At 55.9% G+C, this 27,020-nt stretch overlaps 2 protein-coding genes across 3 annotated transcripts; one reads left to right on the top strand and one right to left on the bottom strand.

Moving 5' to 3' along the window:
- Positions 1-233: 233 nt before the first annotated feature.
- ELAVL3 (ELAV like RNA binding protein 3) lies at positions 234-9,545 on the top strand. Its single transcript, XM_063110019.1, has 7 exons — positions 234-239; positions 2,254-2,470; positions 2,812-2,915; positions 6,003-6,156; positions 6,313-6,538; positions 7,450-7,488; positions 9,215-9,545. Exons 1-7 carry the CDS (start codon positions 234-236, stop codon positions 9,543-9,545), a joined length of 1,077 nt encoding a protein of 358 aa, XP_062966089.1.
- Positions 9,546-12,985: 3,440 nt separating this feature from the next.
- On the bottom strand, positions 12,986-26,892 carry PRKCSH (PRKCSH beta subunit of glucosidase II). Of its 2 annotated transcripts, none has more exons than XM_063110109.1 (18): positions 26,802-26,892; positions 26,314-26,463; positions 25,989-26,105; positions 25,099-25,194; positions 24,937-24,994; positions 23,545-23,662; positions 22,012-22,141; positions 16,745-16,829; positions 16,108-16,186; positions 15,612-15,698; positions 15,181-15,339; positions 15,005-15,101; positions 14,407-14,476; positions 14,090-14,179; positions 13,856-13,930; positions 13,677-13,776; positions 13,430-13,593; positions 12,986-13,315 (listed from the first exon to the last, which is right to left on the bottom strand). In XM_063110109.1, the coding sequence occupies exons 2-17, from the start codon at positions 26,384-26,386 to the stop codon at positions 13,447-13,449; spliced, it is 1,581 nt and encodes a 526-aa protein (XP_062966179.1). In that variant the 5' UTR covers positions 26,387-26,463; positions 26,802-26,892; the 3' UTR covers positions 12,986-13,315; positions 13,430-13,446. The 2 variants fall into 2 exon arrangements, with proteins under 2 accessions (XP_062966179.1, XP_062966178.1); XM_063110108.1 differs by having other exon boundaries at positions 26,806-26,867.
- Between the last annotated feature and the right edge of the window lie 128 nt (positions 26,893-27,020).

Here is a 27,020-nt window from a genome sequence, read left to right as displayed (position 1 = left end):
AAATTCCTGTTCTACCATTTATATGCTGCATGATCTTTGGCGATTTAAAAAATATCTCAAGCTCAGTTTCTTCATACTGTATTAAGCAGGGGCGGGGGCACTTCTCTTCAGAGCTGTTGTGAATAAGAAAAGAGAAATTGCATGCAGAGTGCTCTGCAGAGTGTCTTGCACACAGTAGTGCCCAGTATTTGGGGACAATGATGATATTGTATCTTGAGTCAGAGACGGCTAAGATGACTGTACCTGCTGGATGTTTCTATTTCTATGGCCAGAACAGACACTACTGATCAATCATAGTGGTCTTTCCTGCTGAAACCGGATGTGGCTTCTGAATCTTTCTTAATTCATCCATCTAGGAAGAACTTATCAATCAACTTGAGTTTTCAAGTGAGGGCAACCTATTTGCCAACTGTGCCATAGGAGAAGAAGATGTCAGGAAATGCTGGCCACTTTACCTTGCTGTGTCCATGATAGACAATGCCAGTCAATCCCAGCACTGTTTCCTGCTGAGCCCAGATATGGCTTTACAATTCTCCTATACGTGGCCCTTCGGATAGTCATTACCAATCATTGTGAGTTAGCAGCAAAGTGAAACAGAAGGCCCCAGGAGGATAAGGGGCATATCCAATAAGGGGCAGTGAGTCAGCAGAGTCAGTACCAGCCTGGTTGACTGTCATAGTCAGAGAATGGTAGAGTGCTCTTAGGTCTAGAGAGATCTGCATTTGAGTTCCAATGTCACCACTGATATGCTGTGTGACTTAAGCAAGTTCCTTAATATCTCTGAGCCTCAGATTCCTCATCCATTATAGCAAAATTAACTTCCACTCTTTAGAGTCTTTATGTGAATTTAAAAGCAAAACAAATAAACAAAAAACAGAATACCCTCCTGAACACAGACGTAAAAAATGCTAAGCAAGGAACCGCCAAAAAATTCAGCAAATGAAGTCAAGCAATGTATATAAACAAAAACTACAACATGCATGACCAAGTTTGGTTTATCCAAAGAGGGTTGGTTTAATATTAGAAAATCAATTAACATTGTTCATGACATTAATGTATTAAAGCTAAAAAATCGGTTCAATATGTAGAAAAATTTTAATGAAATTCAACATCTACTTAAAAAAAATTTGGATACGAAGAATAAAAGAATTTTTTTTGTGCGTGTGCCTGCTCGTATGGGGTTCTGAACTCATAATCTTGGTGTTATAAGGCTATGCTCTAGTTGGTTAGAGCACAGCGTTATAACACCAAGGTCAAGGGTTCAGGTCCCCATACCAGCCAGCTACCAAAAAAAAAAGAAAGAAAAAAAATATATATAAGGCTGTGCTTTAACCAATGGAGTTAACTAGCCAGTTCCAAAAGAAGACATTCTTAATCTGATAAAGACCATCTAGAAAAAATCTATAGTAAAGATCACATTTAGCTGTGAAATGTTTGAAGCATTTCCTTTAACATCAGGAATAAGGAAGCCACTGTCACATTGTGGCCCCTGCAATAAGACAAGAAAAATAAATAACAGGTATAGGCTGGAGATGAAGAAATAAAACTGATGTTATTTGCAAGTGTTTTCTGTTATACAAAAAACAAAACAAAATAGTTCAATGAAAAAGCTGCGGGGTAAATGCCTAGTAGGAAAATTATGTATGAAGCAAAAGAAATATTAACATATTTGAGATAGAAATTACCTTTGGTGGGAGGAGGGAAAAAAATTTGATCAGGGAGGGGTTTATGAGGGGTTTCAAAGCTACTAAAAGATTTCTTAAGAAAACAAATGTCAAGGCTGGCCCGTGGCTCACTCAGGAGAGTGTGGTGCTGATAACACCAAGGCCACGGGTTTGGATCCTATATAGGGATGGCCGGTTCGCTCACTGGCTGAGTGTGGTGCTGACAACACCAAGTCAAGGGTTAAGATCCCCTTACCGGTCATCTTTTAGGAAAGAAAAGAAAAGAAAACAAACATCCATTTTATTATTCTGAAAATGCACAGATTGATTTTAGACATCTGTTTGTGTATAAGGTATTTATAAATGAAATTTGGAATTTCTAACAGTAAAGTCATGCCAGGCCCTTTTTATCCCCCACAGTGCTTTTTCTGATAAATGGAGGGGTTTATTAGAACAAGCCATTGTCTCCTCCCCATGATGCAGCCCATCAGACATAGCTAATCCATCACCATCGAGCCACTCCTCAGGACTGCCTGTCCCTGGTGTGGGGACTGGGCGGTGAGTGGGTGCAACCTGTTGTCTCCAGCAGATACTGGGGGCCATGGAGTCTCAGGTGGGGGGGGGCCCGGCCGGCCCGGCCCTGCCCAATGGGCCACTCCTTGGTACAAACGGAGCCACTGATGACAGCAAGACCAACCTCATCGTCAACTATCTGCCCCAGAACATGACACAGGATGAATTCAAGAGTCTCTTCGGCAGCATTGGCGACATTGAGTCCTGCAAGTTGGTTCGGGACAAGATCACAGGTGTGGCTGCTGGCAGATTGGGGTGGCAGTGCAGTACAGAGGTGGTACCCTCAGGAATAAAGGTGTGATGGGGGCAGGTGTGACCCTAGGTGGGGTGTCTTGGGGTGATGGGGCAAGAGATGTTCTAGGAATCTGAGGGTCCATGGGGAGATGGGTATGACCCTAGGTGAGGGTCTCAGGAGCAACGGGGGCAGGTGGGACTCTGGGGTCAAAGATGTCATGGGGGAACAGATGAGGGTGGGGTCTTGGTGGGGAGGGTCAGCCTCTCGGGCCTGGGTTTGGGAGGACACTGGCAAGTCCCAGGGTTGGACGGAGAGGTCATCACCCGGTCCTGATTACAGGGCAGAGCCTTGGCTATGGATTTGTGAACTATTCTGACCCCAATGATGCAGACAAAGCTATCAACACCCTCAACGGCCTCAAATTGCAGACGAAGACCATCAAGGTTCGTGCCCTCATTCCCCACAGCCTCCCATACCCCCCTTACTGCCCATTCCTGACTGTCCCCAAGCCCCCACTGCCACCTACCCTCCCCCACACATCTATCCCCCCACCCCCCATCTCCTCCACTGCTCATCCCCAGGGTTTCGAATCTCTCCTCTAAGGCTTCCAGCTGGCTCACCCCAGTGGGTGGGGGCCCACTGGCTTTGCCTCTCTGAACCTCAGTTTCCTCACCTGTCAGTGGAGACAATACCAGCCCCACCTTCTCTGGAGGCTCAGGGAGTCAGCCAGGCCCGGGAGGTAGGACAGAGTGACCAGGGTCCTGTGGGCAGTGCCCTCCCTGCCTTTGTCATAGAAATGGGGGTGGGGCCCATCTGCCATCTGGAGCCTAATTAGGGTCTGGGAGGGCAGGATTAGCGGCGGCCCCTCCCCCACCTTTGTGCAACTCCCCTCCCCCCAGCCTCCACTCTCAGCAGCTGCAGCTGGGACCCTGTGAGCCCAGGTTCCCTTGGGGGGCATCGCCATGGAAACCCCCCTCTGTAGGTTTGCCTGGGGGGTGTTTGGGCTCCACCCCACAAATCTGCTCCCAGACCCTGGGGGAGGCAGGCTGAGGTGCACCCATCTGGCCCCCAGTTGGCCAGGGGAACAGAGGTGCAGGGGAACAGAGGTGCAGGAATCTCTTCTGTTCCTGTAGTGGGAGTCTGGGAGAAATGAGGTTGTGACCTGACCCGACCCTCCATGGCCAACTAGACTGAGAAGCCCCAAGGCATGAGAGTGGACCCTAGTGACTAACTATAAATTTGTGCGAAACACACAGCGTGTGTGTGTCTGTGTGTTTGTGTGTCGCCCTGAGCTGTAAGACATGGTGTTTATGGTCCAGGTGTCTTATGACTCACTGCAGCTCCAGCTGTGATATGATGGTTGTGTGACAGAGTCTATGCAAGTGGCTGTCCTCAAGGGGGTCTGGAATTTGGCTCATCCATGCCCTTGGCGAGTCCATGTCAGGCAAGGATGGGAAAGACCCTTGAAGACCTACTCTGTGCCTCAGATGATCCTGAACCCCAAACATCCACCCAGTAGCTCAGGCCCCCCCTTTCCCTCACTCCCAAATCTGATCCATCAGCAAGTCCTCACCCCTCAAAGCTCACAGCCTCATGGGGGAAAGAGAAAACCATCAAATACATGCCCACGCATTTTTAAATTACTATTTCAGAAATAACGGGGCTGGCCGGTTAGCTCACTTTGGAGAATGTGGTGCTGGTAACACCAAGGTCACGGGTTCAGATCCCCGTACTGGGCAGCCGCCAAAAAAAAAAAAAAAGAAAGAAAGAAAAGAAAGAAAGAACAAGGGCTGATATATTTGCTTTTTTTTTTTTCTGGAGGACCCCAGGTGTGCACAATTGCATTAATCAGAATCCCCTCCCTCCCCTCTGCCCACAAGCACCCTCCCCCCGTCCACCTCCGACCTACTTTATTTATTTTGTTAGTTTTTTAATTAGTTATTTCTAATGAAGAAGTTAATACATCCTCACAACTTACCACCCCAAACAAAAGCCAGACCCTCAGCAATGACCCCTATCTACCCAGAGGTTCATTTAGAAGAAATAGAAATTAGACAGCGGCAGAAATAAGGGGGAGGGGAGCCCATGCCTCCCTCCCACCCCAGCTCCAGCTCACCCAGTTAGCGTTTGGGGCTGGGCCTGCAGACCACGTTTCCAGGACATTGATAAACACACAATGAGCTGGGGTCACGGTCCTCGCTGCTTCATAAATAGATGTCTCTTCCCCCCACTTTACAGTACTCCTCACTGTTTCGGGGAAATAAATATACACATCCACCATTTTTTAAACAGCCGCAGAGAGTTTCATTGTTGGGCTAGATCATAATGAATAACGTGAATCAAACGATCGTACTAAAACGTGTCATTCACAATGGAGAAAAATGCTCTGAGGAAGAGTAACGGGGTGGGAGTTGGGGGGCCACGTCCAGATGGGAGAGGACAGGGAGGACGTTTCAACTGAGACCTGGAGAAGAAAGAGGAGGAAGAGAGTTCCAGGCAGACAGAACAGAAAGTGCCAAGGCCCTGAGGCTGGACTGTGCCTGGCATTTGGGGAAAATGAAGGAGGCCCGTGTGGCTGGGACAGAGCAAGCAAGGGGGACAGTGGGGGTGATGGGGCAGAGTGTGAAGGGCCTTGTGAGCTGCCGGAAGGACTTTGGCTTTAATGCTCAGGAAGGTGGGAGTCATGGAGGGTTCTTGAGCAGAGGAGGGACGTGGCCTGGCTCGAGTGTTCACAGGCGCCCCCTGGCAGCTGTGGGCGGAATCGACTGTAGGGTTTGGGTGCGGGAGCCAGAGCAGAGGCTGTGCTGGGCCAGGGTGGGGCGACAGAGCAGGCAGAAGGGTGAGGATTCTGGGTAATGAAGATAGTGGAGCCGACAGGATTTATGGTGATTGGATGTGAGTGTGGAAAACAGAGGTGTTGAGGAGAACTCGGGGCTGGGGACTTGCGCATCCAGAAGGACAGGGCTGCCATTACTGAGCTGGGGCAGGTCAGGGGCAGTCAGGAGCCTGATGTGGTGGTGCCGAGCGTGAGATGCCTGAGACACCCCCATGTGGGGAGCCTGGAGGCAGATTCCACACAGGTGGGCAGATCGGGGGTGATGCCCACACTGGGGACCAACCCCATTTGGGAGTTGTCAGTGTGGAGCTGGCTAAAGACCTGAGTGTCCGCAGTGCAGGTGGGAAGAGAAGAGTCCAGCGTCCCGGGCCCAAGAGTCAATGTTTGTTGATAGAATATTAAACACTAGGGTGTGAGCTAGGCATTCCAGGGTTCCTGAGGGAGATGTGACCTCAGGGGCGTGGCTCCTTTGACCTCCTCAGACAGCAGGTCCCCCCCACCATGCCACATGGCCACCACCGTGTGCCCTCCCCCAGTCCTGCTCAGCCCACCCCTGGTGATGACTCAAGAGATATTTGTTGAGTGAATGGAAAAGGCATCTCTGGGACTCAGTGGTGGCTTGGCCGTGGACTTGCCCTTTCCCTCTGTGAAATGGGTCTTCCCTCACCCCGGCCTGTCTGACCCCCTCGCCCAGGTGTCCTATGCCAGACCCAGCTCTGCATCCATCCGGGATGCCAACCTGTACGTCAGCGGGCTCCCCAAGACCATGAGCCAGAAAGAAATGGAGCAGCTGTTCTCCCAGTACGGCCGTATCATCACCTCACGCATCCTGGTGGACCAAGTCACAGGTGAGGAGCGTGCACCTGGCGGGGGCGCTGGGCAAAGGCACCGAGGTGGGACCAGAATGGAGAAACCGTGGATTCCAGGGCGAGGAGCGGGGAAGGGCGGAGGGGAGGTCACGTGGGAGGGGACAGGGTTCTCACGACACCCCCATGCCCTGGCAGGGGTCTCTCGGGGTGTGGGATTCATCCGCTTTGACAAGAGGATCGAGGCCGAGGAGGCCATCAAGGGACTGAACGGGCAGAAGCCGCTGGGCGCGGCTGAGCCGATCACGGTCAAGTTTGCCAACAACCCGAGTCAGAAGACAGGGCAGGCTCTGCTCACTCACCTCTACCAGTCATCTGCCCGGCGCTACGCAGGCCCCCTGCACCATCAGACGCAGCGCTTCCGGTGAGCCCCCTGCCGCCCACCCGGATGCCCCAGGCCTCCAAGCTGGGTGTCCCAGGCTTCCGTCCACCCCCCTGAACCCCATTCTTGCCTCAGGATGGTGCCCACATATCAGGACTGCTGAGAGCAGCAGAGAAGTGGGTGTGTCAGGTGCCGAGGCCAGGTCCTCGTATACAGCAGGCACTCAGTGTGTGCTGGTCACTACCATTGGCATTACTGGCATGAAGGGTTTTGGAGTCACCTGACTGGGATCTAGCTCTGGCTGTCCCCTCCCCCCTCGGGCACGTGGCTCCATCTCCCTGTGCCTCAGTTTCCTCATCTGTAATAATAACATCAAACGTTTCACGAGTGCTTACTGCATGCCAGGCGCACTTATTTATTCCGCACAGCAACCCAATGAGAGCAGAGCTTGTATTGTCCCCATTTTTATGGATGGGAACCCTGAGGGACAGAAAGGTGCTGTAGCTTGCCCAGCCCAAACAGAGCAGAGGAGACTTGAACCCAGAACCCCAAGTGGAAGCTCTTACCCCAAGTGGGGACAATACAAGCCCCTTGTGGGCACCTGGATGGCCCTGGAGAGTTACCATCCTTCAAAGGTTCTGGGAGAGTTGGTGTAGTTGTTACTGTCAACTTTGTTAGGAATGATCCTTCCCGAGAGAGCCCAGCCCCCGGGCCCAGACGGGACCTGCCAGCCGGGAGGGGGAGGACGAGGATGTGGGGCAGGCGAGAGGCGGTGCCCAAGTGCCAGCGGTTCCGTGCCAGGCGGTGTCCAGCCGGGCGGAGAGCTGGCGGGCCGTGGGGGCTGGGCTCTGCTGCAGGCCTGATGGGTGGGGGAGGGGAGGGAAGGCTGGCCAGCAGTGTCACATGGGGGCGCGTCTGGAGGCCACCGTTGACCACCACTTCTGCCTCCACAGGCTGGACAATTTGCTCAACATGGCCTACGGAGTCAAGAGGTAACAGTGCCCCCTCCCTGTTGTCCTCACTCCCTCGCTGTCCCTCCTCCCACCCTTGCTGTGATCACTCCCTCCCTTGACTCCCCCCAGGACCTCCAGCTTAGCCATGTCTGCCCATCTGGGAGTTGTGTGGTCATTAAGGGATTGGGCACCAGGTGGACTGAGTTTCTACCTCTGGGGACCTCTCCACCCTGTAAGGTCGCGTTTTGGGGGTCTATCCAGCATAGCAAATACCCAGAAAGAGCTGTTAGGACATACAGATCCAGGGGCCGTCCCCATCCCTCTCCCATTGCTTTTTTCCATCCCAATGAGAGCCGTCCCAAATTGGTTCCCCCTTGAGTCTCTGAGCTCCACTGGCCACTGCTCATCCATCTTTGCTGAGGGTCTCAGAATGACCCCTTCCATCCTGAAGTCAGGAGTGGATCTTGAGGCCGCCCTCAACACCGTCCACATCCCTAGCCTTGTGAAAGTCCCTGCGTTTATTACATAACAAGCTCCTGAGCTCATGCTGAGTGCCAGGCGCTTGGCTTGGGGCTGGGGGTCTGGCATGGCCCAGCCAGACTTGGTCCTTCGTGGAGGTGGAGTGCTACGGTGCACAGTGCTGCGCACATAGTGAGCACTCAATAAAAGGTAGCCACTGTTATGGTTATTGTTACTGTCATTAATGATCTCAGTCTAGTGGGGGAGGAGACAGACAAGTGATCAGGACCATGCAGGGGGCAGTATAAGGCATGATGGGGACCCAGCAGAGCCCCCTGAACTGTTGGAGGCAACATTGGTGCTGAGGTCTGGAGAAGAGGGGCGGGATGGGAACGGAGTTCCCGGCAGTGGGAACGGCCTATGGAAAGGCCCAGAGGAGGGAGCGTGCAGATAGTACAGCGTGGTCGAGATTGAATGATTCAGGCCCTCGAGGTCCTTCCCACAAGTAAACCAATACCTTTGGAGTGTTTCATTAATTCGTTTAACAGACACCTCCTGAGTGCCTACGAGGGGCTGACCTGTGGCTGGAGCACAGCAGCAAATATGGAGCTGATTATAAATATATGAGGTGGTGGGTGGCTGGTTAGATCACTGGTTAGAGCACGGTGCTGCGAACACCAAGGTCCAGGGTTCGATCTCTGAACTGGCCAGCTGCCAAAACAAAACAAACTACGTATGATTTGAGTAGGAAAAGGCTGGAGAGGGGCAGAGGGATGAGATGGGCCACTTTCTGTGGTCAGAGGAGGCTGCCCTGAGGAGGTGACAGCTGTGGGGGGTGGCAGGGTGGCCAGTGGGGTACAAAGGGGCAGAGTTATCTAGGGTGGGGTCCAAGGGCAGGAGTCGGGTGGGAAGATGTACCAAGGGCAGCCAAGGATGTGGTTGGGATCCACAAGGCCAGGACCAGGTAGGGTCAAAGGTCACAGGGTCAGAGTAGGGATCAGGGCTCTGGGCAGGATCATGGGTTGCAGCCCAATGTTCAGGGAGGGTAAGATGTCAAGGCAGGGTTGCAGGTCAGGAGCTGGTTTCTCACTGGATCAGAGTGAGCTTTCAGATGGGGTCAGAGGTGGACGTCACCGGGCATAGCAGGGTCAAGATAGTGCAGGGCTCTCACAGTCCCCAGGTCACATTACGGTCAGGGTCATGACAGTGTCAGGGGCCACAGGGTCACAGTGGGGTCGGAGGCATGCCGGGGGTCAGGGCAGAGCCCGCGTGACCCCCAAAGTAGTCCCCTGTCGCTCATCGCCAGGTTCTCACCGATCGCCATCGATGGCATGAGCGGCCTGGCGGGCGTGGGCCTGTCGGGGGGCGCGGCGGGCGCTGGCTGGTGCATCTTCGTGTACAACCTGTCTCCGGAGGCGGACGAGAGCGTGCTGTGGCAGCTGTTCGGGCCCTTCGGGGCGGTCACCAATGTCAAGGTCATCCGCGATTTCACCACCAACAAGTGCAAGGGCTTCGGCTTCGTCACCATGACCAACTACGACGAGGCGGCCATGGCCATCGCCAGCCTCAATGGCTACCGCCTGGGCGAGCGCGTGCTGCAGGTCTCCTTCAAGACCAGCAAACAGCACAAGGCCTGAGCCGACGCCCACCCCGCCCGCCCTCCCACCCCCTCCCCGGGCAGCAGAGAGAGAGACAGACAGAGAGAGAAGGGGCCCGAGAGAGACCGCACAGGCAGAACCACGGACGACACGAGGGCCCCACGTCCCTGCGGAAGTCACAGGGTGAGCACTCGGGGGCAGGAGGGTCTGCAGGGAATGGGGTGCCCGGGGGTCCCCCACCCCATCCTCCTGTTCCCACCCCACTGGGCTGGGCTGTTCACTCTCTCGTCTTGGTTTGGTTCATGGTGAAGGTTTTTGTTTCTTTTTTCGGCTAAAAAGAAAGCAGAGATGCACCCCCACCCCACCCTCAACCGCCCTCCATGGGATGGCTCGGGGGGGCCCCAGGGGTATCCTCCCAGGCCACCTCGCCCAGGCCTCCCCAACACCTAGGTGGGTCTGAGACGGGGAGGGAACAGGTTTAAAAATCCCCAGAGCCCCTGGGTGGAATGTGGGGAGCAGGTGATGGGGCTGGAAGCAGAAACAAAATGACAAAAAAAAGGGGGGGGTGGGAGGGGAAGAAAAACTCTATTTTTGTAAAAAGGGAAAAAGACCTCGTGGAGAATTTTTACTGGGGATTCTTGAACTTGAAAAAAAAAAACACAAAAAAGACAAAAAAAAAAAAAAAAGAAAATATTTTGGCAGGCTATGTTTACCAACTGGGGTGGGGGGGACAGGGCTTAGGGGCTGGGAGTCCACGGGGCCACACGGAGAAACACAGCCACACGCAAAGACACGCAGGAGCACACAAACACCGCGGGGACACACAACAGAGACACGCCCCCGACATGTTCAGGAACGTGTTGGCCATACTCAGACACATGGACAGGGATGAACAGAGAGGAGCCAGGGGTTGGGCCTACATCGACGTGGCCACAGGCAAACGTGGACACAGACGCACGTGGACACAGATCCATTTGGACACGCAAATCTGGACACCCAGTCACAGAGACACACTACACCCAGGGACACACAGACATGCCCAGGGCATCCCACAGGCCCAGGGAGGAGGTCCGACCCCAGACCCCGACCCACCCACTTCCTCCACCCAGGTGGGCCCAGCCCCTCCTCCGGCCCCACACGCTCCAGCCCCAGGTTCTCTGCAGAGCTCTTTCCTGGGTCCCCGGTGGTCTCCCTGCCGCCCACGAACACAGGCGTGCACACACAGCGTCCATGCATCCAGACACACGATACCTCGTTCCACTTTGGCGTCATGGTGGGCTGAAGGCAGCCCCCCCAACTCTTGAGGCCAAAGGATCCCTGTCCCTGGGGCTCAGCCACCCTGGGCCGAGGCGCTGGCCTGGCCCTGAGCCTCCCCCAGCAGGGCCAGGCCTCCCCAGCAGCAAGCGCCCAGCACCCCCCGCCAGGCCCAGGGTGGACAGGCCCAGGGGCCCCGCACCCCTTCTGTCCACTTGTCACCCCTTCTTTTGGTTTGTTGGGTTTTTCGTCTTTCCAGATTGGTGAGGGCAGTGGACACAGACCCCTCCTGAGCTCCGGCCCCGGCTTCTGTCTGGACTCTGAGTCCCCTTAGTTTTCTTTTTTAAAAAAATACCCCCACAGAAGCCAAAGCCGGAGCCCCTGGGAGCCCTCGCACCGCTCCCCACCTTTCAGCAGGCCCCATTAGACTGGGAATTGCAGAACCCTGACTTTAGCTATAGTTGCCTTCTCCCGGTGTCCCCACGTGTGGTGTCCGGCCATGGCCCCATCTGACTGTCCAGCTCTCTCTCCCCCACCCCTCCCGGTGTTGTTCTTAAACGTCTGTGGAGCTTCCGCTGCAAGGAACAAAAACAAAAAAAACAAAATCAAAAAAGCGACAAAAAAACACAAACAGAAGAGAAAAAAAAAGCGACTTAAAAAAAGAAAAAAAAAACACAGAAGAGATTTAAAAAAAAAAAAAAGAAAAAAAAAAAAAGACAAAAACTGGCACCAGTTAACTTTCTTGTACTTTTTTGCTGAATTTAGCTTCTTGTAGTTTTAACTTATTGCTATGTTAACTATTTATTACCCCTGTTGCCCTGTAAGGACATTTGTGTATATTTCTGTTACTTCATCCAGTTTGCAAGTTAAAGGAACGACGATGTTCTCTTTGTTTCTTTAAGTTTTGCCGAGATGTGGTTATGCCTAATTTATTTATACAAGGGGAAGTGGAATCACTAAAGTAATAATAATTATTAATAACAGTAATGGTAGCCAAGCGGCACCCCAGGGCGTGGGCTCCTCTGTGGGGCCAGCAACGTCCGGGGTCTCAGTGGGATTATTTTTGCTCGTCTTGAGAATTTTTTCAGTCCTATTTAGCTGGTGAAAACCCTAGCTTGTTCTTGATACACAAACCTATTTATTCTTGTGGTTTTAAGTCCACCCCGCCCGCCCCCCTCTCCCCTCCGGCAGGGCAGGGACCCTCCCAGCGGGTCCACCCCTCTCCCCCTGCTGTTTCTTGGGGCTTTCTCCCCTCTGCCCTCCGGCCACGTGGGCCATGTGCTGGAGGCATCCGAGCAATAAGGGCTGGGTTTGTCCCCCACCCTGGGGGGACCGGGCTCTGGAGAGGGGGCACCTCCCCACACCCCCCCAACCGAGGCCTAGGCCCCTGCCACCCCCAGACTGTGGGAGGGGACTTCTTTTTCTAAAACACAAAACTCAGCCCAGCCATGCCCCCTCCCTGGAGGCCAGCCCCTCACCCCAGGGGGGTCAGGCCAGGGCTCCTAGGGGAGGGGGCCTCGGGTCTTCCAGTCCCTGGGGGTCAGGGGCAGGGCCAGTGGGGAGGGGGCTCAGCCCCTCCAGCCCTCCCTTTACCCTGTTATTTATTGGGAAGGTTTCAAATCACGACAGTCCATGTTGGAGGTGATAAAGAACTGTTAAAAAAAAGAAAAAAACAAAAAAAACAAAACAAAAACAACAAAAACCCAACAAGAACACTTTGCGTTGCGTTTAGACTATTTATTACCGGGATTACAGGCCTGGCCGCGGTAACAGACTTTTACATGGAATTGTTTAATTATTTGTACTTTTCATGCCAGAAAATAAAAGTTCAGAATCTTACGGGCTTGGGTTCTCTGTGCGCCAGCGAGCGGGGGGTGGCAAGGTGCTAGGTGTATGCTGTTGTCCCTGCTGTGTGGCTGTGCACAGGCTGCTGTCCCTGTCTGGGCCTGGGTGGGTCTTACCTGGCGGAGGGAACCTCGACCTCCCCATGGCACAGATGAGACTGGGAGAGGGTGGGAGACTGGTTCAGAGCCAAGGGGTCCGGGGTCCACCCAAACTCGCCTGGACATTGCTGTAAGGCATCTTCGGGTGTGAACTGGATGAGGCGGCCCCACCACGGTGTCACCTGACGGTGACAGGATCTGCAGGATCTGCAGACAGCTGCTTCCCCAGCCTCCACCCCCTGCCCCATTTCACACCGCAGCAAAGTGAGGCAGACAGCTGAGTTTGGAAGGATCACATTTATTGTTTCGAGGTCACAGGTCAAGTCACTCATTTGTCACCACCAGGAAGGGGGACGGGCAGGGCAGGGAGAGTGAACCTCCAGGGTGGGGGCCCAGGGAGGGGGAGCTCCTCTGACCCATCTTTGGAGAAACGCCGTGGCCTGGGAACGTGGCTTAGCCCCACCAGGGCCCTGAGAGTGGGACACGGAGCCCTGCCCAACTCCTGTCCCCAAGGAGGCGGGGACGAGGATACCCAGAGGGGCAGGCCTTGGGTCCACAGACTGAGGGGCAGATGGGCGGCACTGCTGGGGACTGGTTTCATGCCTTGAGGTTCTGGGGAGGCGGAGAAAGACCAAATTGGAAAGATGGAGGCATAGGGAGACACACCAGGATGGCAACATGGACCCCCAGCTGAGGAGGCAGAGACACACACCCCCCCCCACCCACCTCTGCGCCGGGCCAGGCTAGAGTTCATCGTGGTCGCTTTCAGCAGGCAGTTCAGGTGGTGGCTCTGGGCAGGCGGCTGGTGTCATCAGCTCCATGAGGTACTCGCAGCGACTGGGCTCAGTGGTGCTGGTCACCACAGTGTCCTTCCCACATACAAGGCGCACCTGGGGACAGGGCCAGTGGGGGCTCAGGTGGGCTTGGCTGGCCCAGGGGCCTCCCCCACAGCCCTGATCCCCCAGGCACTCACTGTGGTGGAGCGGTTGGGGCCCTGCCAGCAGCCGGTGCCCTGCTCGTACCTCATGGCGCTGAACTTGTCATGGTCGGGGCCGGCCCACGAGCCCCAGGTGCTGCGAGAGAGTGGGGGTGCTGATGGTGGCCAGCTGGAGGGCGGGGGCAGAGGGAAGAGGCCAGGCTAAGGCCACTCACCCGAGGTTGGTCGGGGAGCCGCCAAGTTTGGGTTTCTGCGAGACAAGCTTGAAGGGGCAGAGCTGGTAAACATACCTGGCGAGAGACAGGGCTGGTGGGTGGGGGGACACGGGGACCCTGGCCTCCTTGATGTCCCCAGGCATCTCAAACTCCACTGACCAACCATAAGCTGTCCCCTGGCTCCAGGCCACCCCCCGCTGCCCTGCCGCGGGGCCCCCGCGCCTCAGGACGCACTCATTGGTGGCGAGCTCGTAGCACTGGCTGTACAGGTAGGCAAACTCCCCGCTGGGGCCAAAGTCAAACGAAATCTCCTGCTCCAGGTTCCTGGAAGGGGACGCTGAGTGGTTAAGGACAGCTCAAGACACCAGAGCCCAACACAGCCCGACACGGAGGTGCGGCTGAGCGGTGAGGGCCACGCAGGGACCCTCCCTGCAGGAGCCATACCCGCCTGGCCTGGGTTGCCTTGGTGACTTGCCATCACCACCTCCTCCAGGGAGCCCCACGACAGGTGGAGCCGGGGCCTCGCTGGGGCGAGACTCAGGCCCCCATACCTGATGGACTCCTCCATGTCCTTCAAGGACCGCTCGGCCTCCTCGAACTTGTCGCGAGCCTCCTGGGCAGCTGGGGGATCAGAGCAGGGAGGGGGTGGAGGTCAGAGGCGCCCTCACCCCCATCCAGGAAGATGGGGAAGGGGTTTCACACATCCACCTGCCCCCTCCTGCCCCCAGACCTGCTCCGGACAAGGCCGGGGGCCTAGCCAGCCACAGGGCAGACCCCGTCCCACTGTACAGGCTCCTGGGGAGCTGGGCCAGGGCTCCCAGGGCCCTGCTGGCTCCTGGCCTGCCAGGGGCAGCATAAACAAGCTGCAGCCCGTGGGGAGGCGGGAGGACCCCTGGGGCTGGTGGGGGTGGGGCTGGCTTGCCCCAGGCCCCCCCTCCAGGACTCCCCAAGACACCGGGCAGGCCCCAGCCCCAGGCAGGGAGCAGGTGTAGCCTGCTCCTCCCACCCTTGCGGGACGGCGCAGGACACCAGGGGCTGAGCTGAGGCTCTTCTCCAAAGGGGCAGTGCGGTGGCTGCTGGAAGAGGGGATCGCAGTGTTGTGGAGGAAATGCAGGGCAGGTCACCTCCCCACTGGGCCCAAGGCCTCACCATCGATGAGAGCCTTCGTCTGCTCGTCATATGGGGGCATCTTGTCGTCCTCCACGGGGCTGGCCGGCTGGGGGGGCACAAGTGGGGGCGGGGCCTCCTGGGGGAGGGGCGGGGTCAGCAGCCGCCCCTCCCCCTCCCTTCCCCCCCAGCACACACCTCTGGCTGCTCCCCTGCACCTCAGCATCATCTTCCTCCTCCTCCTCCTCTTCCTCCTCGGTCTCCTCCTCCTCCTCCCCCTCCTCCTCCTCCGTGCGTGGTGACAGCACCGGCGGCCGCTCCTCCTTGGGCTCCGTCAAGTCAGGGGCAGAACTTTCTGGCAGGTCTGTGGGCAGTGCCTGGCAGGAGAGCAGGGGGTGGAGGCTGTGGATTTGGGGTTCCACTCTCCCCACTACTCAGGGCTGGGGTACCCGCCTCCATGTCTCTACCCCTTCTGAGAGGCCTGGAGGGAGGGACAGACGGCTGGGGAGCAGGGGAGGCCTCCGCCAAGGCTGCTTGGGTCACCCAGCTGGCCAGGGTGGCTGGGTGCCAGACCAAAGGCAGTGGCTTTGTGAGGCAGTGGGGAGCAGGGTGGGGGCAGGACCACATCCCCTCCCCCACCCCCACTGACCTCTGACCGGTACTTGTCTCTGATGGCAACCCAGACGCGGTCGTAGAAGGAGGCAGCGTTCGTCTGTGTGTCCCCACCGAGGAAGGCCTGTGTGTGTTGGGTGTGGGGTCAGGACCGGGGCCTCCATGTGCCCCCCCCGCTCCAACCCTGGGCGTCGGTGCCAGGCACGGGTGCACTGGCCGGAGCCTCATGACCAGGCCTGAGCCAGGCAGAGGAGGCGCTGCAGCCAGAAGGGGGCGGCACAGCACTGGGGAGATGGGAGCAGAGAGGCAAGGGGTGGGGGGCACAGGGGCTGGAGAGACCCAGAGAGAGCAACTGAGAGAGGACAGACAGAGAGACAGAGGGGGAGAGCCCCCAAGCCCAAGACAGAGTGGCAGACCCTCCAAGGGACCGGGAGGGACCCCGCAGGGCGCTTGCCCATAGAGGGCCTGTCCCCACTCCCTGGCCCCAAAGTCACCCTAGAGCAATGCTCCCTACAAGTCGCAGGTCAGAGTACCTGGGCTTCCCCTTCTGACAGCGCCCCATCCCCGTCTGTGTCCAGCTCCGGGTGGGTTTGCAGCTCGGCCACTGAGACCCTGCGGGGCGTGGGCAGAGGCAGGAGGGGAGGGGTGAGGCCTGCTGTCTCCCAGCCACTGCCAGCTGGGCTGTGGGCAGGGCTGGGACACCACATGGTGCCGCCCCAGAACTGGCGCAGACCTCCGATGTAGAGGACAGGGGGCAGGAAGCTGGGAGAGGTGAGGCCTGGGGTTGAGGCTCCAATCTGGCCCCCACGCCAGAAGGAGCAGGGCCCGGCCGCCCAGTCCCCGGCCTACCTCCTTTTTAGGACCCCATGACCCCAAAGGGGCTCAAAGCAGGGACAGAGAGGGGTTGGACTGGGAGACATCTGGACCCCCCATATATCCCCGAAGACCCCTCTCCCAACTCTCAGAACCCAACACATCGAAGCAGCCTTCTGCCCTGCACCCCCTGATCCCCATGCAAAGTCCCCAATCCTCATGTTGGCCCAGGTCCCCCATCCTGTACCAGCTCGTAACCATCCCCAACCATCAGCTTTCTCTTATTTCTAATGGAGGGCTGGTGCGAGAAGAGGGGGCCCCAGGCTGGGGCAGGGTAGGCAGTGCAGGCAAACTCACATCCCGTCCATGTCGTCATCCAGCTCCTGAAAGGCATCGGCCGCCAGCTCCTGCTCCTTCTGGGCCTTGGAGGCAGCCTGCTGCTCTGTGGAGGGCCCAGCTCTGTCACCCTGGGTACTGCCCGCCAGCTCCAGGCACCCCAAAACCTGCCCCCCCCCAGCACCCCACAGGGCCATGTGCCTGTGAGTGCCCGCTGTGTGCCCAGCCCAAGGCTGGGCGCTGAGGACACAGCCATGGACAAGACACACAAAGGTCTGGGCGGCAGGACAGGAAAGAAAAGGTCAAACGGTGATGCCTGGGAGGTGGGGGGTGGGCAGCGGGAGGGCAAATGGGCTGGGGGTAAGGAGGCCCCCAGAGAAGGGGGCTTCTGGGAGGAACAGAATGTCGCAGGGTGCATACGCCTGGGGGTAAAGACCAGTGGGAGCCCAGTGTGGCCAAGGACAGTGGCAAGGGGAAAGGTGGGACATGGGGTCCGCAGAGGGTGCCGAGCAGCAGAGGGCAGCCCCCAAGTCAGGCCACTGTCAGGGACAGGTGGAGGTGAGGGTGGGTACCAGGCAGCGACAGACAAGGCCTGGCCTGGGATGGGGGCAGAGGAAGAAACTTCGAGAAGAGCCAGACTCAGGGGACATGCTGAAGCGGGAGCTGAGGGGGTGTGCAGTCAAAGCAGATGTGGGGGGTGGGGGCAGAGACAGGAGTCAAGGGTGCCCCGAGACCCACAGCTTCATCAAGCGGTACCTGGCAGAGAATGGCCCGAGGTACTCTCCCAGGCGGAGGGGCCGGCTACACAAAAGAAGGGGACTGAGGCCCAGAAAGGAAAGCAGCCACAACTGTGGCTCCAATGAGTAAGCTCCTACTGTATACCAGACTTCAGCTGGGTCCTCTACAAACAGGACCTCATGTAATACCAGCTGGTGTTTTCTTTGCAGAGCTGTGGGTCACCCCAGGAAGCTCCATAATGTTACAGCAGACCTGGCTGACACTGGCCCTATCACAGATGAGGGCCTAAGTGACCCCTGAGGCTTGGGTGGGTGAAGGGATTTGCCCATGGTTACCCAGCCAGTAAGGGGTGTGTGTAGTTGCGGGCCCAAGCCAGGCCCACTGTCCCGAGCCCACGCATGCCTGTGGGAATCTGGGTGGAGACGTGCTATGCCACCCTCTAGTTCAGCAACTCCACACTGACAACATGTCCTAAGGAAAGCCAGGCATGAGTTTGCCCAGACCCTTGGGAAAGGATGCGCACCGCAGGGCAAAGACGACCCAAGAGAATTCACTTTCTAAGAGATGGCCTGGCAAAAAAGAACCAGTACCCAGCGCCAAAGATGAGTGACAGAAAGGGTGAACACGGGCTGGCTGCTTAGCTCAGTTTGTCAGAGAGTGGTGTTGTAGCACCAAGGTCCAGGATTTGGATCCCCTTCCTGGCCAGCGCCACCTCCCAAAAAAATTACAGTGAGGGAAAGCAGCCAGACGCAGAAGGCCACATATTCTAGGATTCCATTTCTATAAAATGTCCAGAATAGGCAAATCCAGAGAGACAGAAAGTAGATTAGTGGTTGCCAGAGGGGAGGGAGTGGAGGGGGAAATGGGGAGACTGCTAATGGGTACGGGGTTTCCTTTTGGGATGATGGATTGTTCTGGAACTAGACAGTGGTGGTGGTTGCATGACACTGTGGATGTACACAATGCTACTGAATTGTACACATTAAAATGGCTGAAACTTAAAATGCATTTTACCACAATTAAAAAAAGGAAAGGAAGTCGGTACACACTGACACAGCACCAACACCCACATACTGTGTAGACCAGTGCTGTTGGAGAGAACTTTCCATGATGATGGCAGTGGCCTACATCTGCACCATCACCAGCCACACGTGGTCACTGAGCACTTGAAACGTGGCTTTAGAGCCCGTGCTGAGTTACCACATTCTGCAGAATTGCTTCTCTGTCTAGGATGGCAGGAAAGATCTGGAAGGTTTCTAATCACAGGCATAGAAGTTACCCTGGAGGGAAAGACTTTCCTTTTCTACTTTATTACTTCCTAAGTTGCTTTAAAAATTTTTTTTCGGGGCTGGCTGGTTAGCTCAGTTGGCTAGAGCATGGTGTTATAACACCAAGGTTAAGGGTTCAGATCCTTTTACCAGGCAGCCACCAAAAAACCCAATTTTTTTTTTTTTTTTTTTTTTTTAAAAAAGATGACCGGTAAGGGGATCTTAACCCTTGACTTGGTGTTGCCAGCACCACGCTCAGCCAGTGAGCGAACCAGCCATCCCTATATAGGATCCGAACCCGTGGCCTTGGTGTTATCAGCACCGCACTCTCCCGAGTGAGCCACGGGCCAGCCCCAAAAACCCAACTTTTTAAAAACAGGGAACACAGATTTATTTTTGCTGAGTGAGTGAGACAGGGTGGTCTGGACAGGTGGAACAGCTTTAGCAAAGGCAGCATGTTCGGGGGAAATGGCAATCAGACCCATGTGGCGAGCGGACAAGGCACAGGTGCAAGGCAGAGAAAGGTGCCCCAGCAGTGAGGGGTGCCATAACCAGGCGGTGGAGAGCCCAGATCGCCGTCCCTCCCAATGTGCTGGGGAGACAGGAAAACTGCGGGGCAGGAGAATGGCCCACTGGAAGGGGACCAGTCAGAAGGCCACAAGGGTGATGCAGAACCCCGAGTAAGGCAGGAACACACAGGGATACAGGGCCTGCAACTAAGGTGCTGGGTCTGCAACCAGAGATCTGGGTGTCAATACAGAGCTGCTGTGTGACTCTGGGCAAGCCAGCAGCCTCTGTGGCCTCAGCTTCCTCATCTGTGAAATAGGGCTATGTCTGGGTACAATTCATGGCTAGGGGGACAACAGGATGATCTGTGTAAAACAAGCTTGGGGTGCTCTGGTCTGCCCACTGCCTTTAAGACGGCAGCAACCTGTTTCTATGAAGGCCTGTTGCAACTACTCAACTTTCCTGTTGCACCCAGAAGCAGCCATAGATGTCATGTCAACAAAGGCGCATGGCTATGTGTCAACAAAACTTGATTTAGAAAGGCAGGCAGTGGGCCAGATCAGGCCTGTGGGCTGTAGTTAGCCCATGAACCATAGTTTGCTGACATCTATTTTCTATTCGTATTAATCCTGGCTGGTTATCACAGAGGAGGGAAGGAGGCTTGAAGGGTAAGGGGGGTGGCCTATTAAGTCTGGAGTCCCTGTGAGACATGCAGGGGCAGGTACATACAGGTACAGCAGGATTTCCAGGGGTGAACCAAGGAGGAGAGAAGACAGAGGTCAGGATCCCAGCCCAGAAGAGGCCTGGGGTCATGGGCCTGCTGAGCGGAAAGAGAAGAGTATGAGTCGCCAGCAGAAAGGGCAGGAAGACCCTCCTAGGGGAGCAGTGGCTTCCGTGAAGGATATGGGGAAAAAGTCCAGTCTTGAGAAAGGGACCTGGGAAAAGAGGTCCTTGGAAACCAGAAGATCAGGAGGTTTAGGAAGTCAACTTCCACCAGCATGAAGAGAGAGAAGAGGAGAGCACAGGTGACAGTGATCTCAGTAACTGCAGGGGACAACAGGGCGCAGGAGGCTGGAGGGGATAATCGCAGCATCGGAGGGAAGCCTGAGCTTGGGGACAGCTGTTTGGGCCCCAGAGGCCTGAGGATACTTACAGGCGGAGGGTAGGTGCCAGCCTGAGATAACTGAAGGCCCAGGGTCACCAAGGAGCGGGAGGCGGTGGCAGCCAGGGCCCGGGGCAGGAAACAGCCTCCCCTGGGAGGGAAGGGAGAGGGAGGCGGGGCAGGTGCCCCTGCCTGAGCCAGCCACTGGGATTCTGTACTGGGAGCCTCTGTGCTCACTGGGCCTGAGAGGGCACATCCCCAGGACTGGGGGGATACCTGGCCCTGATCGGTTCCAGCCCCATCCTCCCTTGCCTGGACCCATGTGATCAGCTCCTCCTTCCCTAGCTCCCAGCCTCGCACCCCCACCCGAGTCTGTTCCGACATCAGCCAGTGGAGGCTGTGAACACCTGAGCCAGGTATGTCCTTCCTCTGCTCAGAACCCTCCACAGCTCCCGCCTTACTTGGGGGTCAAAGGCCACATTCTCCCCGCAGCCCCTGAGGCCCTGAGTGGCCTGCCCCATCAGCATGCTGCCCTCATCTCCCCCCAACTCTCCTTGCTTGCTCCTTCCTACCACATGGGCTTGTTGCTGCTCCTTAAAACCACCCAGGAAGCTCCCTCAGGGCCTCTGCCCCATTCCTTTTGCCTGGCTCGCTCCCTCCTGTATTGCTGGCATCTGCAGTGGGCCTGGCACATAGCAGGTGCCCAGCAAACATTGGTTGGGTGAACTACTGACCTACTTGCTATAAGAAATCAGGGAGAGCCGGTTAGCACACAGAAGGAAAAAAGAAGTCAGCACATGCCCAGAGAGATGGAGAAGATCAAGAGTGTAGCCTCAGAGAGGGGCCGCCCTGGTTCCTAACGGCCGCCCAGTTCCTAGTCACCAGCCCGTGAGTAGCTGGGGCCACACCTCCAAACTAGTTTGCAGTGGGTTTCCATCCCACCTCCCCCTTCTATCCTGCTCTCAGGCTTTGTCCCCCAGTGGAACAGACTGGGTGCCCAAGGACTGAGAACTGAAGGCCAAGGATTCAGATTTCCAGTAACAGTAGCACAAACCACCAACAGCAAAAAAGGTTGAACAAAGCATAAAAAATCATCTTAAAATCAACAAAGACAACAGGAATTGCCAGGGCGAAGCAGGAACTCAGGAAGGTAAGAGAACACAGGAGCCACAGTAGCCCTAAGGGACTGTGCCAATCCTTGTAAATTTGGATGTCTGTTTCAATGAGCCCTTGTGGAGCAAGGGAGACTGAAATCAAAGTCCAATGTTGGGGAGACTGATAAGAGATCCCCCAACACCACCAGGGGTCTATGCCTCAGTGACAGGCTGAATCAGAAATAACCCAACCTGTCTGCCAGGTTGGAGGAAACTCAAACCTTGAAATTTGGATTTGAGGTATCCCTGAATGGTAGTGTTCCTGGACACCTAACAGAAAAAAAGGAAGATTCTCTGTAGAGAAGAACTTTTCTTTCTAGGCTGAAAATTATTCCTAGAAACAATTTTCAAACATGATGACCAACACACAGTCAAAGATAACTAGGCACACAAGGAAGCAAGGAGTCATGATCAAATATCTGGGGAAATTAACAACAGACAATGAGCAAGAGGCTCCTAGGCCCAGGCCTCTCTCGTCCAGGGGCAAAGGGCACGTACTCTCGCACCCCCATGACGTACCTTCCCACATCTTCTGGTGCAGTTCCTTAGCTTCTTTCTCTGGCTTCTCAGCTTCCTCCTTCACTGTCCGCAGCATCTCCACCTCATCTTCCAGAGATTTCTTTCCAGCCTGTAGCTCAGTGAGCTTGTTCTGGGTGGGCAGAAGGCAAGAAGCTGGCTCTCCTCCTGCTCTGCCTGCTCCTCACAGACTGCCACCTCCCTACTTCTACTCCCCAGGGCAGCCAGGGGTCTTATAAAACACAGCCTTTTATAAAACACAGCCTTCACGAGTGTCTCTTTTGCTGTGGTTCCCTGCAGCCCTCTTGGAGAGAAGCCCAAACACCTTGATGCAGCCCACAAGGCCCAGTGTGACTAGGCCCCTGCCTGCTTCTCCAGCCCCAGCTCTGTCTTAACTCTAGGACCCAGCAGTCCTGAGACATTCAGATCTCCAACTGCTCTTTCATCTCCAGTTTTTCAAACATGCTGTTCCTGCAGCTTGGAACACTCCCCTTGGCCAACTCCAAACTTACCCGCCAGATTTCAGTTTAGATACAGGCCTCCTCCTCCAAGAAGTCTTCCCTGCTTCCTGGCCCCAAGACAGGCAGGGAGGAAGACCAGGCAAGCACCCTGTCTGTGCCTCACAGCCCCTGCTATCACCTATTTGTCCCTCCCACCAAATAACGAACCCCCAGAGGCAGGTCCAGGTCTGGTTCCAGCCTCCTGCCCAGTGCATGGCACAACCTGAGCCTCAGTGGGTGTTTCAGGAAGGAACAAGTGTGCTGGTCAGCACTGGTCTAGGGATGGGGCCCCCAAGCTGTAGGGCTGTAGTCCAAGCCCCCGAGGGATTGCTTTCCTTGGCAACATCTCAGCCTGGCCTCCTGCCAGGATCCTCCTGCCTCCCTAGGAAGGCAAAAGGTCACGTACAACCAATCTCACCACATGGCTCCCCTAGTACCTCCTGAATTTGGGAAAGAACTCAGTAGCCATGGGGGTGAGAAAAAAAGACCTAGACCCCTCCTTGGGTGAGGAAACAGAGCTGGAGCCCTTGCTCAGCATGTCAAGCAGGAGCCCAGGAGCAGTTTTGAAGATGCTGACCGATCAAACAGCCAAGCAGGTGGCAGGCAGGGTAGGGAGACACACACACCTAGGGACCCCCAAGCACTCACCCTATTGAACTAATCCAGCTGCTGCTGCCTGACACCTTGTGGAGCCTTGCTCAGAACTGGGGAGTCATATGGTCCTCAGCCCATCTTGCAGGGATGCAGAGAAGTGTCCCTCCTGTCCTTAGGAGGCAGCAGAGCCCCCTCCAGCCCATTTCAGTCTGATGTCCAAGGCCCTGACTGACACCTGAGCCCACGGCCTTCTACTTTGGAACTGCTTAGCCACCAACTAAACAACCAGTGGACGACTGACCAAAGCAAGGTGCAGGCAGGCTGTCACTTGCCCCAGGACACCACTAGTCAGGGGCAGGTGGAAGCCCTGCCAGGCCTTGCCAGCCCATGCCTTCAGGCCTCGAGGCTCAGACTGTCCTGGGTGGACCCTGGGGCCCCTCACCTGCTTCTCCTCCCGGGCCTTCTTCCACTCCTCAATGAGGATCTTCTTCAGGCGGAAGCCCTCGCGGGTGACCTCTGCCATCTGCTGCAAAGACTCTCTCTCCTTACGGCCCTTCTCTCTGGTGAGCGGGGGGGACACACAGGCATCACCAGGGTGCACTTAGCACCCATCAGATCTACCTCTTCCAAAAGGGCTCAACTCACCTGCCGGTGTCCCTCCCCCACCATCCACAAACCATGTTGGGGAACACAGAGAGCAAACCCTCCTCCTGACCCCAAAGGCTCTCTGAAGCTCAGCGCCTTCATCCCTGTCCTGGGGAGGAAGGACAGTGGGGCCAAGGGAGGGACTAGGGAGTGCTGGGATGTGGAGCTAGAAGTTGGTTTCCAAGAGACAAGGTGAGAAAGACAAAAAGCACAGGCCCGCAGGGCCGGCCCGTGGCTCACTCGGTAGAGTGCGGTGCTGATAACACCAAGGCCCCGGGTTCGGATCCCATATACGGATGGCCGGTTCGCTCACTGGCTGAGTGTGGTGCTGACAACACCAAGTCAAGGGTTAAGATCCCCTTACCGGTCATCTTTTTTAAAAAAAAAAAAAAAAAAAAAGCACAGGCCCGCAGACACAGAGGCAATCCAGCCAGTGTGTGTGCTCGGCCCAGCCCCTATTTAACATCTGAAATCAAGAGAGTTAAGTGAGTATCAGGACTTTTAGCTTCTTATTATTTTGTTTTTGGTGGCTGGCTGGTATGGGGATCCAAACCATTGGCCTTGGTGTTATCAAGGACTTTCAGGGGTCTGGCCGGTTAGCTCAATTGGTTAGAGCATGGTGTTGTAACACCAGGGTCAAGGGTTTGGATCCGTGTACCAGCCAGCTGCCCTCCCCCTGCCCCCCCAAAAGGACTTTTGACTTCTTTGAAAAACTAGTCCAGCTCTGCCACCTGCCAAGAACTGACAGGAGCTGAGCACAGTTGTTCCTTTAGATGCCACAGTCCCCAACACTCCCTACTGTCTCACGCTCAGGCTGTTTCTGCTGTTTGTGTTACCTGCCTGTGGACATTTGAGTTTTCAGATCTTCCTTCAGAGCATGACAATTAAAAGTACGGATTAGGAAGTAAAACTGACCCAGGTTCGAGTACTAGCTCTGCCATTTCCTAGCTATGTGACCCTGGGGAAGTCAGTTCCCTTTCTAAACTCGACTTTTCTCATCTGCTGAATAGGCAAACAACTGTACCTGCATCTGAACTAGAGGGAAAGCTGGTGATGTGGGGGTCATAGGTGCCTGGCACACAGTGAGCATTCGATATACAAAAGGAGAAAGGAAAGAGGGCTGATTCACTGGGCGGGGCCAGGCGAGGTCCTGCCGGGCACGAGAAGAGGGGCACTGTCACCCACATACTTGCAGGTACTCTCACAGACGATGCCACTGTTGTACTCGTCTGTCCCATCGCAGCAGTCTGAAGCGGGAGGGGGCCAAGATCAGACCTGGCAGTGCCTCCTGCCTCTTCCACCCACCTCCACCCCCCATCTTGTTCCCTAACCCCTGTGTGTCCTCACTCACCACAAATCCCATCATTGACCCTGCTGGAGGGGATGTACAGGGGCTTGTAGCCAGCGTTGGTGCAGTGGAAGCTGCCATTAGGACATGCAGCCGTGCCTTGAGGGAGAGAGAAAAGCTCTGCCCAGTCCGCTCAGGACCAGACATGTCCCATCCATCCACAGATAGAGCCCCCGACCCACGTGCATGCAAAGAACACAATGTAGGAATAGTGCCGGCTGCTTGGCTCAGTTGGTTAGAGCATGGTGTTATAACACCAAGGTCAAGGGTTTGGATCCCCATACCAGCCAGTCGCCAATTTAAAAAAACAAAAAAGGTAGGAACAACCAAGGGAAGGAAAGAGCTGCATACTCAGGAGCTGAAACAAAACTCTCCAACACTCCGTCCTGCCTCTCCTGAGGCCCTTCAAAACAGGGCCCTGCCAACTCCTCCCTTGCCATTACCTGTCTCCTACCAGAATGCCCTTTGCCTTCACCCTCTCACCTCTGGGGGTCTGCACATGCTGGCCCCTCCATCTGCAGCACTTTCAGGATTCAGCTGAAACCTCAGGCAAAAAAGAAGCATTTCCTGACCCCCATGCTGGGGAAGGATCTGGGGTGCTCTCTGGGCTTTCATAGCACCTACAGCTGTCCTTGCCATAACAATGACCACTGATCTTTTTTTATTTTGGCAACTGGTTGGTAAGAGGATCCAAACCCTTGACTTTGGTGTTATAACACAAGCTCTAACCAGCTAACTGGTCAGCCCTGATCTCTGATTTCTGTGCCTGCTTCCGCCCACTCAACAGGGAGCCCTGAGAGGCCAGGACCGGGTCTGTGGTAATCACTAGCCAGGGCTTGGTACTCACCAGGTGCTCAGTAAATGTGTGATGAATGAATGAAGAAAAGGCTCACCTGGTTCATCTGAGCCATCCTTGCAGTCACAGTAGTCGTCGTTGACCTGATCAAAAGGGATGGTGGCCGAGCCATCCAGGCAAGTGAAAGGCTTGGACTCGTCGTAGAAGTGGTGGTCTGGGGAGGAGAGTAAGGGGCTGAGCCCGGGACAGGAAGAGGCCTTCTTCACAAATACCACCTCTGTCCTCCCCTCCGCCACCAGTTGAATGCTGCTGGGAAACTGAGGCAAAGGGCTGTAAATGCCTATTCCAGGAGCCAAAGGTCGGCCGCTCCAACACCCTACCCCCACTTCCAGCCTGGAAAGACAGTGAACAAGGGGACTCACTGGTGAGAGAGACGCCCCGGGGCCTCTTGACCTCCACGGCCCAGCAGAGGGGCAGCAGCAGCAGCAGCCACATCTCACCGGAGGCTCTGAGGGCGGAACCGCGTTCTGTGAAAGGAAGCAGGCTGCGGGGAGATGCGCCGTGTCCCCACGCTGCGACAAGAAAGGGACAACCGGTCAGCCAAAGGAAGGCACCTCTTCTTCCAGCTAGTCGGATTCCTCCACCGCTTCCGGGCGATGAGGACTCACTTTGCTTCCGATATGGGGGCGGGGGTCTCCCTAGTTCTTCCAGTGGGGGGGGGTCTCACTTTGCTCGAATCTATGGCTGGGAACTTACAACCTCAGCTCCCTGTGAGGGGGTGCGGGAGGAAAGGCCATCCAATTCCCGCCAATAGGCCAAAGGGGTTAACATTCCCCCCTATCCCATACACATACCCTCCGGCTGCCCCCTGTAGGAATCTGGGGTGCCCTCCCGCCCGCTAGTTCATCACCTACACGAGACCGGGGCAAAGGTCAGTATCCACCGCGCCCCTCTGGCCCAGCAGCCACAGTGCCTGCAGCAGAAAGAAAGCGGAAGTACCTGCGACGCGCCACTTCCGGTCGCACGCCGCGCACCCGGAACGACAGCTCGGTGCCGCCATGATGAGCGTGACAAGAGTGGGGGTACCGGAACTGAGGCGGCCATCTTGAGCAGGACTGTGAAGACTTAG

This window comes from Cynocephalus volans, chromosome 10 (assembly GCF_027409185.1).
Source record: "Cynocephalus volans isolate mCynVol1 chromosome 10, mCynVol1.pri, whole genome shotgun sequence".
NCBI classification, from domain to species: Eukaryota; Metazoa; Chordata; class Mammalia; order Dermoptera; family Cynocephalidae; genus Cynocephalus; species Cynocephalus volans.
This window is presented reverse-complemented; position numbering and strand designations above follow the sequence as displayed.

Bases quoted from the DNA above. Each gene is read 5' to 3' on its own strand.
- ELAVL3 (XM_063110019.1), top strand. The intron at 2,471-2,811 runs GTGTGGCTGCTG...TCCTGATTACAG, and splicing joins GGTTCGGGACAAGATCACAG to GGCAGAGCCTTGGCTATGGA. The intron at 6,539-7,449 runs GTGAGCCCCCTG...CTGCCTCCACAG, and splicing joins CATCAGACGCAGCGCTTCCG to GCTGGACAATTTGCTCAACA.
- PRKCSH (XM_063110109.1), bottom strand. From the start codon at position 26,386: ATGTGGCTGCTGCTGCTGCTGCCCCTCTGCTGGGCCGTGGAGGTCAAG. The intron at 15,340-15,611 runs GTCAGTGGGGGT...CTCTCCTGCCAG, and splicing joins GAGACAAGTACCGGTCAGAG to GCACTGCCCACAGACCTGCC. The intron at 15,102-15,180 runs GTGCAGGGGAGC...CCCCTCCCCCAG, and splicing joins AGGAGGAAGATGATGCTGAG to GAGGCCCCGCCCCCACTTGT.